The 19,140-nt window shown below is 42.6% G+C and overlaps 1 protein-coding gene across 1 annotated transcript in view; it reads right to left on the minus strand.

Annotated features, from left to right (window-relative positions):
• Positions 1-18,796, minus strand: part of ap4e1 (adaptor related protein complex 4 subunit epsilon 1) — a 45,271-nt gene extending 26,475 nt beyond the window's left edge. The window contains exons 1-7 of the mRNA XM_060914477.1: positions 18,488-18,796; positions 18,312-18,383; positions 18,086-18,209; positions 17,920-17,993; positions 7,533-7,654; positions 7,285-7,444; positions 6,927-7,093 (exon numbers count right to left, since the gene is read on the minus strand). Of these exons, the coding sequence (XP_060770460.1) occupies positions 6,927-7,093; positions 7,285-7,444; positions 7,533-7,654; positions 17,920-17,993; positions 18,086-18,209; positions 18,312-18,383; positions 18,488-18,628 (860 nt within the window). The 5' untranslated portion in view covers positions 18,629-18,796. The remainder of the gene's footprint in view (positions 1-6,926; positions 7,094-7,284; positions 7,445-7,532; positions 7,655-17,919; positions 17,994-18,085; positions 18,210-18,311; positions 18,384-18,487) is intronic.
• Positions 18,797-19,140: the final 344 nt, after the last annotated feature.

The following is a 19,140-nucleotide window of genomic DNA, read 5'->3' on the forward strand; positions in this document are numbered from 1 at the left end:
CAGCACTTTGTAACAGTCACGGTGCTTTGCACAGTTTGTCAGAGACAAAGAGAGAGAAAAAAAAAGGAGAGAAAGCTTGTGAATGAATGACTGTTTAGCACTACTATAACATAAGCGATAACAGGGACTCTCTTACCTTTCGGACATTCCATAACATTAAATCTAAGTATAAACCATTAAAAATGCATGTTGTGTCCTTCATTAATAAATTAAATACTGTAATCCTTGGCAAATCGCTGTGGTATAAATAGAATAATACACTGCTGATGTGCAGTTATACTCCGCTTTGCGCGATCCCACATCACACCACCCCAGCGTGCATTATTTTTATATAACTACATGGTCTGTCGTGTGTTATTCCATAAATAATCAAGGACAGGGAGGTGTGGTGTGATTATTTTTCAATAACACCATGTCCCAATGTGTTTTATTCCTCTTACACCACAGCCATGTAATTAATAATGATCCCAATCCCAAAGAAACCAAACACAACCAAATGCTCAGAACACAGAACGATAAGTCTTATCTAAGATAGTACTAAAAATATTGACAAGGTGCCTAAATTAAGTTGCTGAAGGGTACTTCTCTGTGCTCTCACGGAAGGCGGTCGCATTTCTCTGCTCTCCTCTCCTTTTTTTCCTGCTTGTGCTCTTTGTTTCGTCTCGTCTGCCTATACTTTTTTTTTTGAGACTCTCTCCGCATTGAATTTCTAAACTAAAAAAAGCATGGATTTGATAAACTGGTCTCCTAACGAAATTGACACAGTTTCTGGGTTCGGGGGAACCCACCTGTCCTGCCGGAACGTCTGTGGAGGACATTGGAGATATCTACCTATTCGGAACCATGATTACCAGACTTTTGCTTATTGGATTAGGCATTGCCCTGGTATATCGAGGAAATCAGACAATGGTGACAGCTGTTCAAAGCCCCACAAAGCTGCCCGATATGATTGAGCGGTGGGCAAAGCTGTCGGCACTCAGACTGTGCGCAGAACTTGAACCACAACATGGTTGTCATCTTGGAGACGCTTTCAACTTTGCAAGGAATAAGTATTTAGGAGACCAAATGGAATTGAATTGAACAGAAATGGACAGATATGGATGAGTGGTGTGGACGTGTAAAGACTGCATCTGTTCGAAAGACCAAACAATCTCTATCTTATCGACATTCGGCTCCCTGAACAGCACCGGCCTCGATCAAGGCCGTTGCTGGGAAAACATTTCCCCCAGAAGGTCACTGCTGGGAGACACTCTCGCATTCTTCGCATTCCTTCCCTAATTTTCCGCGGTCGCCGTTTTTCACCCCCAGTGTGACAAGCGGGTGCGTGACCAGCGCCGCTTGCATGGCTGCAGGAGCGGATGGCTGCTTGCTTGCACTGGGTTACCTCTACCTCCTCTCCTCCCCTCCCCTCCTACCCCCTTACCCCTTCCCCCCCACCCAATTGCCCCTTCCTTCCCCCCTTCCCCCCCCTCAAGTCCCATGTTTTAAAGTGTACTTGTGTTATTGTGTGCTTGTGCGGAGGTTTTTAAATGCTCCCACACTGTACTCCTGATAGGAGCATAGTGGGGGGGGGGGTTCTTTTTTTCCTCATCTTTCCTCATGTTACTACTGTGTTTCTTTTTCTTTTATCCCTGTCTTCCTGTCCTGTTCCCCCTTTGTAAGGACAGGTTGATGGTCAATTTCACTGGTAACAGTGACAATAAAGGGTTCATTCATTCATTCATTACTTGGGAGAAGATCGGTTTGGATTCAGGAATGGCCGAGGTACAAGAGAAGCAAACAGGACAATGAGCACGCTGTCAGAAAAAGTAATGGATTATAATCTTGAAATGTATGTTTGTTATGAAGACCTCGAAAAACCATTTGATAGAGTGAACTGGACAATCATGATTCAAATTCTACAAATCACTGGAGTGGACTGGAGAAAGAAAGAGCTTTATTCATCACACACTTGTGAAATTCCTCTTTGCATTTAACCCATCTGAAGCAGTGAACACACACGAGTGCGCACACACGTGAGCAATGAGCACACACACATACCCAGAGCAGTGGGCAGCCATGCTAACAGCGCCCGGGGAGCAGTCGGGAATTAGGTGCCTCGTTCAAGGGCACCTCAGCCCAAGGCCGTCCCATATTAACCTAACCGCATGTCTTTGGACTGTGGGGGAAACCGGAGCACCCGTAGGAAACCCATGCAGACATGGTGAGAACATGCAAACTCCACACAGAAAGGCCCTCGCCGGCCACGGGGCTCGAACCCGGACCTTCTTGCTGTGAGGCGACAGCGCTAACCACTACACCACCGTGCCGCCCAAGATAGAAGGCTGATTAAAAATCTGTACTGCAATCAAACAGTGTGCATACGGGTATTAGATGAATCATCACAGCCAGGCGCCATCGGAAGAGGAGTTAGGCAAGCATGTCCTCTACCCTCCAGAGGTGGACAAAGTCCCCAACTTCATTACTTAAGTCAAAGTACAGATCCCACTGGTCAAATGTTACTCTGATACAAGTGAAAGTTGTCCAGTCACATTTTTACTTAAAGTACTGAAGTACTTGCTTTTAAAAATACTTAAGTATTAAAAGTACATTTTCTGTCAACACATTGTTGTATTATTGCCACAACACTTACAAAACCTAACACCGTTACCAAAGACAGAAATGTGAATTCACAAAATGAACGCATGCTGTGCATCATGGTGGTTTAACGTTAAGCTAGCTAGTCAGTGAAACTCCACCTGACATGCTAGCAAACTCTTCAAATTCGAAATCATAGAAAAGAAAGATTTCTACATTCTGTTTATTTGTCAAGATTATGCTAAAACAGTTCTGAAAGCACTTCAGATAAGTTAGCATTATTCATGTTAGCATAACTCCGTTTTTACATGCTAACTAACAGCGTGCAAGTTAACTGGCTGTGTGTTATCGTTAGCTGTGGACAAGGCGATGGCAACTTGGTGGGCAAATCCATAGAAAGTCATTTGACTAACCAGACTGTGTCGCTATTGCAACGTTATCGCTAGCTCTAAAAGCACAGACAACTTCATTGCAAGCTCTCTCTTGGAATAAAACGTTTATATACCTCAACATGCTTCCGCAGGTTGGATGGCGAGTTTTTGTAGGCTGTGATGTGGTTCGTTTTTGGCAAACAAAGCAAACAATTAAAATGAAACGAATCTTTAATCCTTTCAGAAAACTGAAACATGGGTTCTAGGTAAAGCCATGAGTGCGTGCATTCCCCAGAAGAACCGCCTCCTTCCATTCGGCCATCAACTGATCGTGTTCAAATAACGCTGCTGAGAAATCATTGAACTTGATTTTATCCAGTCTATAGACGTGATGTGACCCTAGTGATTACTGATAGACTGTCTCAGTGTCACCTGCGAAAAAAACAATCACGTTTTAGAAAAGAAAAGAAAAAAACTTCCACTTTCAAAGCTGCTTCATAGTAACGAGTAACGAGGACCTTGACAGAAATGTAGTGGAGTGAAAAGTACGATATTTGTCTTTCAAATGTAGTGAAGTTAAAGTCATAAGTTTCCAAAAAATAAATACTCAAGTAAGATACAGGATACTCAAAAGTGTACTTAAGTACAGTACTCAAGTAAATGTATTTTGTTACTGTCCACCTCTGCTATCCTCATTATTATTTTATATAAATGCTGAAACGTTCATGAAAAATTCCTTGGGATATTTGGACACCGGTATGAAAGTTGGTGGAAATTACGTGAACTCAATCATGCTTGCAGACGATAAGGCAATAGTAAACAACACAGAGGAAGGATTGAGCAGAATGATCAACGAACTTAACGAGAAAGCAAAGGATATGGGAATGAAGACCAATGTTTGAAAAACAAAAAGGTACAGTGCATAAGTAGGAAGAAAGGAAAACCTTTGAATATAACTTTGGAAAATGAGAGGCTGGAAAAGTAGTGCACTTCACATATCTAGGAAGTTTGATATCAGCAGCTGGAACAACTCAGAAAGAAGTGAAAACTAGAATTGCAATGGCTAAATCTGCATATGAAAGGAACAAGAGGGTGTTAACATCTAAAAGTTGACCAAAAGAATGAAGAATCAGACATAAAATGCTTGGTCTGGACTGTCGCCTTATACAGATCAGAGACATGGACACTACGGAAGAAAGAAGAAGATACGCTAGGTGCATTGGAAATGTGGTTATGGAGGAGAATGTTAAGGATTACATGGGAGATAAAAAGAACAAATGAAAGCATACTGCAAGAACTTGGAGTTGAAAGAGAATTGCTGAAAACACTAAAAATAGGAGAAAGAAGTGGCTAGGACATGTATTGAGAGGGGACAGTTTATATCGGACAGTAACAGAAGGAAAACTAGAAAGGAAAAGAGGAAGAAGAGGAGCTAGTTTGAACATGAGAAGAAGACGAACATGAGTTTGCATGTTCTCCCTGTGTCTGTGTGGGTTTCCTCCGGGTGCTCAGGTTTCCCCCACAGTTCAAAGACATGCAGGTTCAGTACAATGGGGCCACTGTAATTGGTGCAAGCTGTAGTGGTTTCCCAGCCACAATGTATGTACATACATACATTATATATATATATATATATTTATTTATTTATTTATTTATTTATTTATTTCACGGTCCAAATCCTGCGCTCTGATTGGCTGGCAAGCGGGTCCATATCCTACGGTACGGACCCCGGTTACAGACCTCTGGCGACTCGCTCATTCACAACAACAACAAAGATAGTAGCATTTTTTGTCAACATTTATCTTTTTTTTATAAGATTTATTTATAAGTATCAAAAATCTTATAAATTTTTGGGAGCATTTCTCAGGAGAATAGCATTAATTTTACAGCATGGATAGCGATAACGACAGTGTTCACAGCGAAAGCGAGTTTTACTACCCTGAGGAAGAAGAAATAAAAGAAAACATTTCAGGAGAAAGATAAAAACTGTAATTTGCTAACGCCGAGCAAAAACATGGCTGAATCCTGAATGACTCCTATTTGTATAAATAGGGGACTACATAGGCGGCAAAATGTAGTTTTTTTCCTGCCATGGAAGTGCACTTGTATACCAAGGAGGAAGCCATTTGCATTACAGCCGTGAATGAGGATTCAAAATAGCATTAATTTTACAGCATGGATAGCGATAACGACAGTGTTCACAGCGAAAGCGAGTTTTACTACCCTGAGGAAGAAGAAATAAAAGAAAACATTTCAGGAGAAAGATAAAAACCTCTAACTTGCTAACAGTTTGATCTCATTAGTTAATGAGGCCCATTTTGGACCATGTTATCCTAATACATAATATTACGCTCGGTAAAAACTTTAAAACAGTACAATCTCTTCTTCAAAGTTTCACCAAATGGCTTTATTAATGCAATATAAAAGGTCATAATACTGTATAACTTTGGTCGAGCAAAAACACCAAGCAAAAATATGGCTGAATCCTGAGTGACTCAATTTTGTATAAATAGGGGACGACATAGGCGGCAAAATGTAGTTTTTCCTGCCATGGAAGTGCACTTGTATACCAAGGAGGAAGCCGTGAATGAGGATTCAAAATGGCGGCTCGGCTCGGTTTTCCCTTTTGGGCGCTCTCGTTTTCTGTTAGAAATTGGTAAAAAAAAAAAAAATATATATATATATATATATATATATATATATATATATATATATATATAAAATTTACCAGCTTAAGGCTGGTCCGTATGGTGAAATACCGTGACCATACTGACCTCGGCCCAGAGGGCCTCACTCAGTACTTTCAAGACCTCGGTCACAGTATTTCACGATACAGACCTCCCAGCTGGTAAATAACATATATGTATCTTGCTATGGCAAAGTTAATAAATCTAAATCTACACTAATAGGCAACTTGGGAGGAGGAAGACCATATGGAGAATTAACAAGAAGACATGGTCATCACTATCCCCTGCCATGAGCATTTTATGAAGACCTCTTAACGCTTACGCCCTTATAAGCCCATTGCTTTAATATTGACTTATGATATCATAAGTGCTACGACACCTTTATAAAAACGCTACCCAGCTTTTTTCAGTAATACGAGCACACAAAGTTTCATTGATGTAGCTTATGTAGTTTCTGAGAAAACTTGTCCAGCTTGAGTCCATTTGTACAAAGTCCAAGAACAGAAATGAAGGGCCATAACTCTGAAAATAATATCATCTCTTAAATTATTTTCGAACTCAACTTAAATCATGACCAGTAATATGAGCATGCAAAGTTTCATTGATGTAGCTTATGTACTTTCTGAGAAAACTTGTCCAGATTGAAACAGATGGACGGACGAACTCCATTCCTATATTTCCCTGCGCACCTCATGGCAGGGGATAAAAAGAATGGCAGAGGATAAAGAAGAATGAAGGCTGTCAAACCTGTAGGAAGATCTGCCCAAAGGCAGAACACTAAGAAGAAGACACCACCACAGCACTTTGCCAACACTAACAATTAAACAACGATAAAAAACAGAGTGGCTGGTGAGGCACTGTTTTGACAGTCAGTCATTCCGTTTCCTCTCTTTTAAAGTTAATATTTTAAAAAATAATTTAAGATTAAAACAAGCAGCTGGTCATGTTACCAAGATAACAGAAAACCCTCAGCACTGGCACTGGAGACTCCTTCCAAAAATGCTCAGCAAGCAATAACAGCAATGACACATTTGTAATCTGGATATGCGGTGCTTATGTGGAACTTTCACCAGTCCCTGTTGTTACGATAGAAATGATAACGCGAGAATCAGCACATTAATATAAACCTGTGATTCACCTTTCAGCTGGAACTACAGTCAGAGCCAACATTTTCTGGCCAATCAGAATCAAGATTTCAACAGTGCTGTGGTATAGAGGTGATAATTATCTTTTATAGAAGATAATGAAGATCAGTATTGTGTTTAGACGGTGTTGTAGCTCCAGTGTGTACCTCTGGTCCTCTTTACCCAGCAGAGACAGGATGCGGAGAAGTTGGATCTGCAGCCATGGTGCAGGGACGCTGTGGTAGTTAAAGTCCACTGGTAGCTTCCCTCCAACCACCTGCCTCAAGATGGTTACAAAGCTGCTTGTCAGCTCCTTATAATTGTCAGGGTTCTCCTGATAACAAGACAGAAGTAATGGGTCACTCTTACTGCAGTAAACAGGACACAGCACAGTGAGGAGCAAACTGTTGCCTAACATACAGAAGAAGTGACTCTTTATATTCTCAAGGAAAAGTTACATCAAATGCAGCCAAGTGTTTTTATTCATATGGACAGAGGAAGGAAATCCTGTGAAGAAGTGAAAACCTTAATCATCCGTAGGTAAATGTGTAAAGAGGACATCATGACTCCAGGATCTTTGTCACACAAGGCTTTCCGAAACTTGCTGTGAATATGCTGCACTTGATTTGGCGCGATCAGGTAGAACTTGTATAAAGCAAGCACCGCTTTCCGTCTAATAATTTCCCTAAAAAACAAGCAGACCAAATAACGAACATGAGCAAGAAATACACTTTTCATTCGAGCAAATGGATTTGATTATTTCTGGATCTTACTTTTGATGAGACAGCTTCTCTTCTACCAAGGGCAGAATGGATGGTATCATGTCTTTGGGAAATATCTGACTTACAACAGTCAGAGCCATACAGACCTCAATGAGGTTGGTACTTTGAAGATCCTGTAAATGGCAAGTTAACATTTATGTTAACATTTTTCAAATTGGAAAACTGTAAAAGGCTGCACAGGACTCTTCCCCCCCCCAAAAAACCTCTTTATAGGTGTAGGATATTTTTTTTCCTTTTGTAGATATATTATTGAACAACCTTTTTTTTTTTTAAGCAACACTACTATTTTGCTGGCACTAAGCAAAACTAAAGACTGCATGTCATAGAAATGTCTTCAAGTATGATTGCATGATATGTCTATCATACTGTCATATGGTTATCCGACCACATTACAGTTAAATAGAGCTCTTCAGTAGCTTTCAAACAACACCAAAGGCTGTGGAAAACAGTCATTTTAACCAACTTTGGAGCTCTATTTCTTCTACAGAGCTCTATCATTTCCCAGGTCCCCAGGAGACACACTTTTCTTATTCGCTAAAAATTATATATATTTATTTATTTTTTAAATATAGTGAACCTGTAGTACATTTTGTTTACCAGATTAAACCCATGTTCATGGCTATTTGAGATTTTTTTTTTTTTGAATAGTTGAAGCACAAAACCTGATAAGCGACAACCTGGAAAAAAATGAACCAATATCATCAATGGATCATTTGTGGTGCCATCTTTCTGTTCAGCAGGTTTGGGTAGGGGGTTTCTGCAAAACCAAACATCTCCATTGTAAAATCCCATTTTATTCGTGATTTCATTTCAGAAACTGATATCTGCCATATCTCATTTTTCACAGATACTAACAACTCCGTTTCAGCAAATCAGCGCTCCAAAACTAGTGACATCATCAGTCATGGCTGTGCCCATGATTTGTTGACCTTTCTTGGTTTGCTCGCTAAATTGGCATTTATTTTCACCAAATAATGCAATAAAACATGGAAAACTTTGATGATCTCAATGAACAGGTAACTGTATTGCAGGTTGGGTGTAAAAAGAAACCTAATCCAGTCATATACTAGATTTGGACTTGTCTGTTTTTTGAGAAGGAAAGGAAAAAAAATGTTGGAGTTGTCTGTTTTTGCTGCCAAAGGGGATCAAAAACCTCTTTTTAGTTTTGTTTTAATAAAGGTGGATTTTTCAGATCACTACAATTAAAGCTGCAGTCAGTAGGATTCAGAAGAGAGTGAGCATAGATTGAAAATTTGAATGAGTACAACTTCTGGGTTCCCCTCTTCCTCTACGCTTGAGCCCTGCTTCCAAAACCGCTCCCCACAGAGCAGGCTGCAATGCATGTGTCGGCTAGCAACCATGGCAAATTAAGTTGTCTTACAACAGAAACTGTTGTGAATAGTGCTAAATAAGCTCTAAACCACTGATGAGAACATTTTGGTGTGAGACCACAGACACACAAATATTAGGACAAACACCAAACTGATACGACTGCATGGGCACTTCACAAAGAACAACGCTAGTCAGAATCCTTTCAGGTGAATCCTTCTACTTCCCTGCCCACTGTGTAACCATGTTTCAGTCGAGACCAACCCAGGCTGTGTACAGTCTAACCTGGGGTTAGCCGTTCGAGTTCTCTATTTAGTTTTACTTTGTACGGTTGGTTTGTTTCCTTGGCCGTTTGAGTATTGATACTTCAACAGAATATTACACTAGGTATTGGCACTAGAATATTACCACAGTTGCCACTAGAACTTTCTTGTCTACAAGTTCAGCACTTCGTGTACCTGACTTTTGCACTCGTTGTACATCACTCTGGATAAAAGCATCTGCTAAATGCCATGTAATGTATGAACTACCAAAATACAGACAGTTTATTAAATGCCTGACCAGAGAGGAGAATATTTTAGATCACTGCTACACTACAGTTAACAATGCCTGCAGTGGGCCACTCTGCCCACGTCATGGTTCACCTGATTCCTGCATACAGGCAGAAATTAAAGCTGAGGAAACCTGTAGTGAAGACCTCAAAGATGTGGAGCAATGAGGCTACGGAGAACCTTCAGGCGTGCTTGGACTGTACAAACTGGGATGTGTTCAGGACTGCTATCAATAGCCTGGATGAGTACACAGAGGCTGTGACATCCTCCATCAGCTTCTGTGAGGACTGCTACGTTCCATCACAAACCAGGGTGAGTTACAATAATGACAAACCCTGGTTCACAGATAAGCTCAGACAGCTAAGGTTGCAAAAGGAAGAAGTGTTCAGAAGTGGGGACAGGAACAAGTTTAAAGAGTCTAGGAACGGGTTTAGCAAGGTGGTGAGAGAAGCTAAACGACTGTACTCTGAGGTGGGGTTTACATTAGACCGTATCAGCGGCTCATCAGATTAACGTTTTTAAAAACGATTAGCGTGCACACAGCAACGCCAATACACAGATATGCTAACCACATGACTAATTAGACGGCACGTAAGTTGAAATGTGTAAATTTCTCCTCAGCGGCTCGGCTCCGCAGGCATCCTGCGCTCCAAATCACTCCGCCCTGAACAGCGAGTGCCCTCTGGAGGGTGCGCACTCCGGCCCTGCGCAGCTCACAGAGCGTGCGAGTGAAGTGCACGAGCAGTGATTCGGGACTGAGCCGCTGTGTGTGTGATCCCAGTGCATATCGGGCATGCGCGTCACTTACCACTTGCAAGTGGAAGGATGGCAAGCCTAAAGACAATCATAACTACACAATGGGCAGTATTTGCATCAGTATTTGCAGTATTTTCATACTTTTATACTCTTTAATGAAAGGTGACACAAGGCGGAAGTCCGCGCCGTTTTTCAGCAGTCGCGTCACATGACCAACGCCAGTGAATCAGGAAGGTGGATGTCACAGTGACGTTGTCCAATGACGACGTCAGATAGAGCTCAGCAAAGTGTATCCGCGTATCCTCAATGTTTACACAGCACCGGACCAGACACGAACTGGGTTGAATACGTGGGCCCTGGCGGATTCCCGTTTCCCGGCGTTTTAATGTGAACGGACAGTGCATCCGCGAAGAAAACGAGACAGATACGGTCTAATGTAAACTTGGCCTGAGAAACTTCAACACCAGTTCTCAGCTAACGACTCTACGTCTGTCAGGAAAGTGCTCAGACAGATCACTAACTACAAACCTTCAGCCCCCCACTCGTAATGACTTGCGCCTGGCCAACCAACTGAATGAGTTCTTCTGCCACTTTGAAAGACAATGGGACTGTCCTGATAACAACTCCCATGACTCCACACTACAGCTCCAGCCCACCACTCCCACCTCCCCCACCTCTACTGCTGCCAGGGCCTCTCTACAACTTCACAACTCTGAGGCCCATCCATCAATCACCACAGCCTCAACTCTCTCCATTCTGGAGAGAGATGTCAATAAGCTCTTTAAGAAGCTGAACCCCCCACAAAGCAGCAGGTCCTGACTCAGGCTACATCCACACGACAATGGCAACGAGATTTTTTTTAAAATATTGCATCCACATGGGCAACGGATCAGTAAAATATCAGGTTCATATGGCAACGCAACGCTTGCTGAAAACGATGCAATACACATGCCACACCTCTACATGCGCTGTAAGACGGTCCCATCGGAGACACCAGAACAATAGAAGTAGACGCATGCGCACAACTGTGCATGCGCACAGTGACCATCCCTGTCACACGCACACTTTCTCACTCCCTATCCTATGGATATAGTCCCTTTAAATCACATGCTCGTTTTTTGAATGGAGACGCGGAAAGAGGAATGAACAAGGGTAGATGGAGAGAGAGAGGAATGAACGGGGGTAGATGGAAGCCGGTACGCCAACATTCTGATATCCTCCAGAATTCTTTAATGGTCCGGAATAAATTGAATGCTACACGTTGATGACACTTTGTTCTTCTACGCCCTTTTTGAGGAATGTATTGTCGGACTTAAACCAACATCTGAAGAGGTGAGATCGCTCCTTTTTTTTCCCTATTTTTGCTGGCGGGATTGACTCTGCCCTAATGGCTATTCTCTCACTCTCTCTCTCACTTTGCACCATTACACAATAAATATTCACAGTGAAAATATTTTGTAAGCGCGTTTCATGAACCAAGTTATAGGATTTGTTGACAACTCGCATCGAGGTCGTTACACTTCTACCCGGCGTGAAGCACATGTGGTTGTGACATCATCGTAAACAAATCCGTTCTACTCATCCAGACGACTTCGCAACAGCTCCGTTGCCAGATTTTTTCACTCTGGAACCCGTTCTCAAAAGATTTCATTTTAGGCACCCAAAACGCCGGTGCCGTGTGGACGCCAGGCCGAAACGATAAACAATTTTATCAGATTCACCTGAATCCGTTGCCGTGTGGACAGGGCCTCAGCCTCACCATTTACCCTGAAGCACTGCTGATCAGCTGTCTCCAGTGTTCACAGACATCTTCAACATCTCACTGGAGACGTGCCACGTACCAGCCTGCTTCAAGGCCTCCACCATTATCCCTGTCCCCAAAAAGCCAAGGATCACAGGATTACACCACCATGGGTGGCACGGTGGTGTAAGTGATTAGCACGGTCGCCTCACAGCAAGAAGGCTCTGGGTTTGAGCCCAGCGGCCGGCGGGGGCCTTTCTGTGTGGAGTTTGCATGTTCTCCCCATGTCTGCGTAGGTTTTCTCTAGGTGCTCCGGTTTCCCCCACAGTTCAAAGGCATGCAGTTAGTTTAATATGGGATGGCCTTGGGCTGAGGTGCCCTTGAGCAAGGCACCTAACTCCCAACTGCTCCCCGGGTGCTGTTAGCATGGCTGCTCACTGCTCTGGGTATGTGTGTGTGTGCTCATTGCTCACTTGTGTGTGCATGTGTGTGTGTTCACTGCATCAGATGGGTTACATGCAGAGAGGAATTTCACAAGCATGTGATGAATAAAGTTGTTGTTCTTCTTCTTGGAAATGATTACAGACCCATCGCCCTGACTTCTGTGGTTATGAAATCCTTCGAACACCTTGTGCTTTACCACCTTAAAGCCATCACTGACCCTCTCCTAAACCCCATGCAGTTTGCCTCCAGACCCAACAGATCTGCAGACGATGCTGTCAACATGGCTCCTCATTTCATCCTCCAGCACCTGGACTCCCCAGGGACCTATGCTAGGATCCTGTTTGTGGATTTCAGTTCCGCCTTCAACATGATCATCCCGGCTCTTCTGCAGGACAAGTTCTCCCAACTGAGTGTGCCTGACTCCACCTGCAGGTGGATCACTGACTTCCCATCTGACAGGAATATGTCTGAAGGTTCTCAGTCATCCAGGTCATAGTAAACCATAGGTACTAAAGAAGGCAACTGGACTTGCTTGAAATTCTTAATTTTTCAAGAATTTCAAGCAAGTCCAGTTGCCTTCTTTAGCACCTACGGTTGTCTGACAGGAAGCAACACGTGAAGCTGGGGAAACACGTCTCTGACTCCCAAACCATCAGCACCAAATCCCCCCCCCCCCCCAAGGCTGCATCCTTTCTCCTCGACTCTTCTACCAATAGCTGCACCTCCAGTCATCAATCTGTCAAGCTCCTAAAAAGTTCACAGACGACACCAGCCTCATTGGACTCCTCTCTGATGAAGAGGAGTCTGCCTACAGGTGGGAGATTGACCATTTGGTGTCCTGGTGCAGGCAGAACAACTTGGAGCTAAATGCTCTAAAGACAGTGGAGATGATTGTAGACTCCAGGAGGATCTCTGCCCTCCCCCTTCACCCTGTTTGACTCCCCAGTAACCTCTGTGGAGTATTTTCACTTCCTGGGCACTACAGTCACTCAGGACCTTAAGTGGGAGACAAATACCCGCTCTCTCACCAAGAAAGCACAGCAGAGGATGTTCTTCCTGCAGCAGTTGAAGAAGTTTGATCTGCCAAAGACAATGATGCTGGACTTTTACACCACCATCATTGAGTCCATCCTCACCTCCTCCATCACCATCTTTTACGCTGCTGTCACTGCCAGGGACAAGGGCAGACTGCAGTGTATCATTCGTTCTGCTGAGAGGACGACTGGCTGCAACCTTCCATCTCTTCAGGACCTGTACGAGTCCAGGAAGGATTGTGGCCAACCACTCTGACCCTGGACACAAACTTTTCGAATCGCTCCCCTCTGATAGGAGGTTGCGGTCCATTAGAACCAAAACATCACACCACAAGGCCAACTTTTTCCCCACTGCAGCTGGCCTCATCAGTAAGGTCAGAGACCCCCACTGACTCTAAACTCACACTTCAATCTGTAACATTAATACACTGTCCGTAAACTGCGATTTTGCACATTCCATGGTCGTGTCATGTGGAGGAAATAATTATTTGATCCCTTGCTGATTTTGTAAGTTGCCCACTGGCAAAGATATGAACAGTCTATAATTTTAAGGGTAGGTTTATTTTAACAGTGAGAGATAGAATATCAAAAAGAAAATCCAGAAAAATCACATTTTATAAAATATATAAATTGATTTGCATTTCGTTGAGTGAAATAAGTATTTGATCCCCTACGAACCATTAAGAGTTCTGGCTCCCACAGACCAGTTAGACACTCCTAATCAACTCATTACCTGCATTAAAGACAGCTGTCTTAAACTGACATCTGTATAAAAGACACCTGTCCACAGAATCAATCAGACTCCAACCTCTCCAACATGGGCAAGACCAAAGAGCTGTCTAAGGATGTCAGGGACAAGATTGTAGAGCTGCACAAGGCTGGACTGGGCTACAAAACCATAAGCAAGAAGCTGGGTGAGAAGGAGACAACTGTTGGTGCAATAGTTCGAAAATGGAAGAAATACAAAATGACCATCAATCGACCTCAGTCTGGGGCCCCACGCAAGATCTCACCTCGTGGGGTATCAATGATCACGAGAAAGGTGAGAGATCAGCCTAGAACTACACGGGAGGAGCTTGTTAATGACCTTAAGGCAGCTGGGACCACAGTCACCAAGAAAACCATTGGTAACACATTACGCCGTAATGGATTAAAATCCTGCAGTGCCTGCAAGGTCCCCCTGCTCAAGAAGGCACATGTGCAGGCCCGTCTGAAGTTTGCCAATGAACACCTGAATGATTCTGAGAGTGATTGGGAGAAGGTGCTGTGGTCCGATGAGACCAAAATCGAGCTCTTTGGCATTAACTCAACTCGCCGTGTTTGGAGGAAGAAAAATGCTGACTATGACCCAAAGAACACCATCCCCACTGTCAAGCATGGAGGTGGAAACATTATGCTTTGGGGATGTTTCTCTGCTAAGGGCACAGGACTACTTCACCGCATCAACGGAAGAATGGACGCGGCCATGTACCGTAAAATCCTGAGTGACAACCTCCTTCCCTCTGCCAGGACACTGAAAATGGGTCATGGATGGGTCTTCCAGCACGACAATGACCCAAAACATACAGCCAAGGCAACAAAGGAGTGGCTCAAGAAGAAGCACATTAAGGTCATGGAGTGGCCTAGCCAGTCTCCGGACCTTAATCCCATAGAAAACCTATGGAGGGAGCTGAAGCTCCGAGTTGCGAAGCAACAGCCTCAAAACCTTAATGATCTAGAGATGATCTGCAAAGAGGATGTGACCAAAATCCCTCCTGACATGTGCGCAAACCTGGTCATCAACTACAAGAAACGTCTGACCGCTGTGCTTGCCAACAAGGGTTTTGCCATCAAATACTAAGTCTTGTTTGCTAGAGGGTTCAAATACTTATTTCACTCAAAGAAATGCAAATCAGTTTATATCTTTTATATGAAGTTATTTTCTGGATTTTCTTTTTGATGTTTTGTCTCTCACTGTTAAAATAAACCTACCATTAAAATTATAGAATGTTCATTTCTTTGTCAGTGGACAAACTTACAAAATCAGCAAGGGATCAAATAATTATTTCCTCCACTGTAGTCTCTTCTCCAGCTTCATCATGTGACCTATTTTTGCACATTCCAGGACATGTTGTACGGCTTGGATTTCAACAACTCATGCACTTTCCCCTTAAATTTGTCCACTTTTCAAATTTGTATATTTCAGATTCTTCTATTTTTTTATTCTATGTATATAGCTACTTTGCTAAAAAAACCTCTTCTATTTTAACTGTTCAAGCACCGATCACCAAAGCAAATTCCTTGCATGGCAATAAACTTGATTCCGATTCTGATTCTAGGGTAATGTTTTCACAAGCGAAACATGCGCGGAGCCTGTGCATGAGCAGTAATTGACACTGTCAAACACACCTCATGTCTCTGATTGGTTGTTTTAATTTGGACATGAGGGGCGGCACGGTGGTGTAGTGGTTAGCGCTGTCGCCTCACAGCAAGAAGGTCCGGGTTCGAGCCCCGTGGCCGGCGAGGGCCTTTCTGTGCAGAGTTTGCATGTTCTCCCCGTGTCCGCGTGGGTTTCCTCCGGGTGCTCCGGTTTCCCCCACAGTCCAAAGACATGCAGGTTAGGTTAACTGGTGACTCTAAATTGAGCGTAGGTGTGAATGTGAGTGTGAATGGTTGTCTGTGTCTATGTGTCAGCCCTGTGATGACCTGGCGACTTGTCCAGGGTGTACCCCGCCTTTCGCCCGTAGTCAGCTGGGATAGGCTCCAGCTTGCCTGCGACCCTGTAGAACAGGATAAAGCGGCTAGAGATAATGAGAATTTGGACATGGTGGATTCTTACAAATGGCATTATGGGAACTAGGTGGAGCCAGATGAGCCCAATTTTGCAGATCTATTCAGATTGTCCCGGTATGAAATGGCCAGTTCGAACGAAATTGTCAAGCCAGATTCATGAATCGAATCGTGACTGGAATGCACCGTGACACCCCAATTATCTTCTTGTCTTATTGCAGGATTTCATGTTTAACTCTATATGGGCAATTCTTCAGCAGAGAGGCCAAAATTATGAAATTATTAAGATTGCCTTAACTTGTCAGCTCAGCGATATTGCTAAAGTATAGAATCCAAGGCAAAATGTACTGAAAACCATATTTAAAAATCATCACCCCAATTACATTAGTATCACTTCAGCAAAATCTTGGTTTGAATTTTAAGAAATGAAAGTACAGTTTTTTCTGACGTAATTCCGTTACTGACTTTACTTTGCTTTCCTCATAAAAGATTCTGCGTTCAGAGTTAAACATAGCCAATTTTTCTGTGCTTTTTTAGGGTCAAAAGATACCCCATACAGTGTGAAAATTTTATTTAGTACTATTATCTTGAGTACTGCAACTTAAAAAAAAAAGTCACCACATTTTTGCTGTGAATGTCATTCCGTTACCGAAGCCAAATTGTTTAATAGTCTTGATGACAGTATCAAGAAATCTTTTTCTGTGAGGGTTTTTACTAATAATTATTGGTCTAAAGTTAATTATTATCCTGCGTATTTTGTACGTATTTAAGTATTGGCACTAATCTGACTTTTGATATTTTATCTGATGCTATGCAGAATTGTTTAATGTAGTTTCTTATTATTGTTTATTATTATTATTATTATTATTATTAATCTTTGCTAATTTCTGAATATATTTATATTTTTATCTATATTTTTATATACTTCTTTTAACTGTATTTTGCTGAAGTGATACTAATGTAATTGGGGTGATGATTTTTAAATATGGTTTTCAGTACATTCTGTATAGCATCAGATAAAATATCAAAGGTCAGATTAGTGCCAAATACGTACAAAATACGTAGGCTAATAATTAATTTTAGACCAGTAATTATTAGTAAAAAAAAACCCTCACAGAAAAAGATTTCTTGATACTGTCATCAAGACTATTAAACAATTTGGCTGCGGTAACGGAATGACATTCACAGCAAAAATGTGGTGACTTTTTTTTTTGGGCGTCACGGTGGTGTAGTAGTTAGCACTGTCACCTCACAGCAAGAAGGTTCCAGGTTCGAACCCAGCAGCTGGCGAGGGCCTTTCTGTGTGGAGTTTGCATGTTCTCCCCGTGTCTGCGTGGGTTTCCTCCGGGTGCTCCGGTTTCCCCCACAGTCCAAAGACATGCGGTCAAGTTGACGTGGGGCGGCCTTGGGCTGAGGTGCCCTTGAACAAGGTACCGAACCCCTGACTGCTCCCTGGGCACTCTGGTGTGGCTGCCCACTGCTCTGGGTGTGTGTGCACGTGCGTGTGTTCACTGCTTCAGATGGGTTAAATGCAGAGGATGAATTTCACTGTGCATGTGACAAATAAAGGTTTCTTCTTCTTCTAAACAGAGCTCCAATGTAAATAAGGCTTATCTTTTTTGGATTCTGTGTATAATAAGGATTAAACAAACTACCCATATGTAAATAAACTGTAAAAGTTGACACATAGGTAGTCCAGAGAAGATCCAGATGTTCACATGCTGCTTTGTGCTGAATCCAATAAACATACGCACCTTTAAGACTGTATTGACCAGCAGTAACAGCAGTTCATGACTCTCATTAAGAAACAGTGACACTGCAAGGTAACCTGCGATCACATGAGAGAGAACAAGCACAGAGTGGAAAATCAGCTTCAGATATCATCAAGCATCCTAATTAATGTTAAAGTGTGTAACATACCGACTCTCTTCTCCAGTACGGTGCCTTGCTGAGCCAGTTTGATGGCATGGATGTAAGTAAAAGAGGCTTCATAGCCAAGCATCTCACAATACATGGCTCTCACCATCAGCTCTCGCATCTGTCTCTGAACAGGAAAAGAATATATAGATATAGATGTATGCATTTTGATATTCATCTACAGTACCAGAGACATAGACAGGCCATGAGGGCTGTAAAGCAGGTTCACCATTGTAGTATAAGGTGATGAGATCTGATCTTTAATAGCAGCCAGTTCTTTAGTGATGAGCTTCTCTTCTTCCTGAAGGAAAAAAATAAAATGATGAGTTAGCACTGCTCCAACCTGATGGCAAAATAATGCATTTCCACTGTGTGTCAGGAAGGATTTGTGAACAAAACACTCACATTCTTGGATGTGAGTTCAGTGATGCTTCTGACCAGGTGTCCTAGTTTAGAGGTGGGTGAAAGTTTGGAGGCTCCAGGCTGAGAATCGAGCGACAGCAGACTCGGCAGAGCACTGAGGGTCTTCTCAACAACATCACTCATTGCAGCTCGGAAAGGCACAAATTATAAAGCAGCCCTGTTCTTTCGGGCACTTCTGTCTTTTGGGACACCAAATGCACAAACGTCCCCCCAAAATAAACAGCTTAAAGATAGTCATAAAGTCGCTGGACACTGAAAAGGAGAAATGTTTACAGCACTGAAACTAGCCGCTGGTTCAATCCCAAACACCGCCATGTCCCCTAGAAACGTGCACTACAGAGGTTGTTAAGCAATGATTTATATCCCCTTCGCCTAGTGCACTAGAGAGATATTTGGAATTCAGCCCAGGTTTGACAGCAAGAACGCACTGTCATATCCTGTATCTTCTTCTGTGGTGAATTTAAGCAAAATGCTTGCTAGCGCCACCTGCTGGAGTCAACCATTAAACACAGCTCATTATTTACCATCCAGCCCGTATATTGAAATAAACAAAATTGAAGGAAATAATGATAGTAAGAGTGAATTCAGTTAAACGTAGCGGATTTCATTTTCTTGCCCGATAAGTGAAAGTCAAA

This window comes from Neoarius graeffei, chromosome 2, assembly GCF_027579695.1.
Source record: "Neoarius graeffei isolate fNeoGra1 chromosome 2, fNeoGra1.pri, whole genome shotgun sequence".
Lineage (NCBI taxonomy): Eukaryota > Metazoa > Chordata > Actinopteri > Siluriformes > Ariidae > Neoarius > Neoarius graeffei.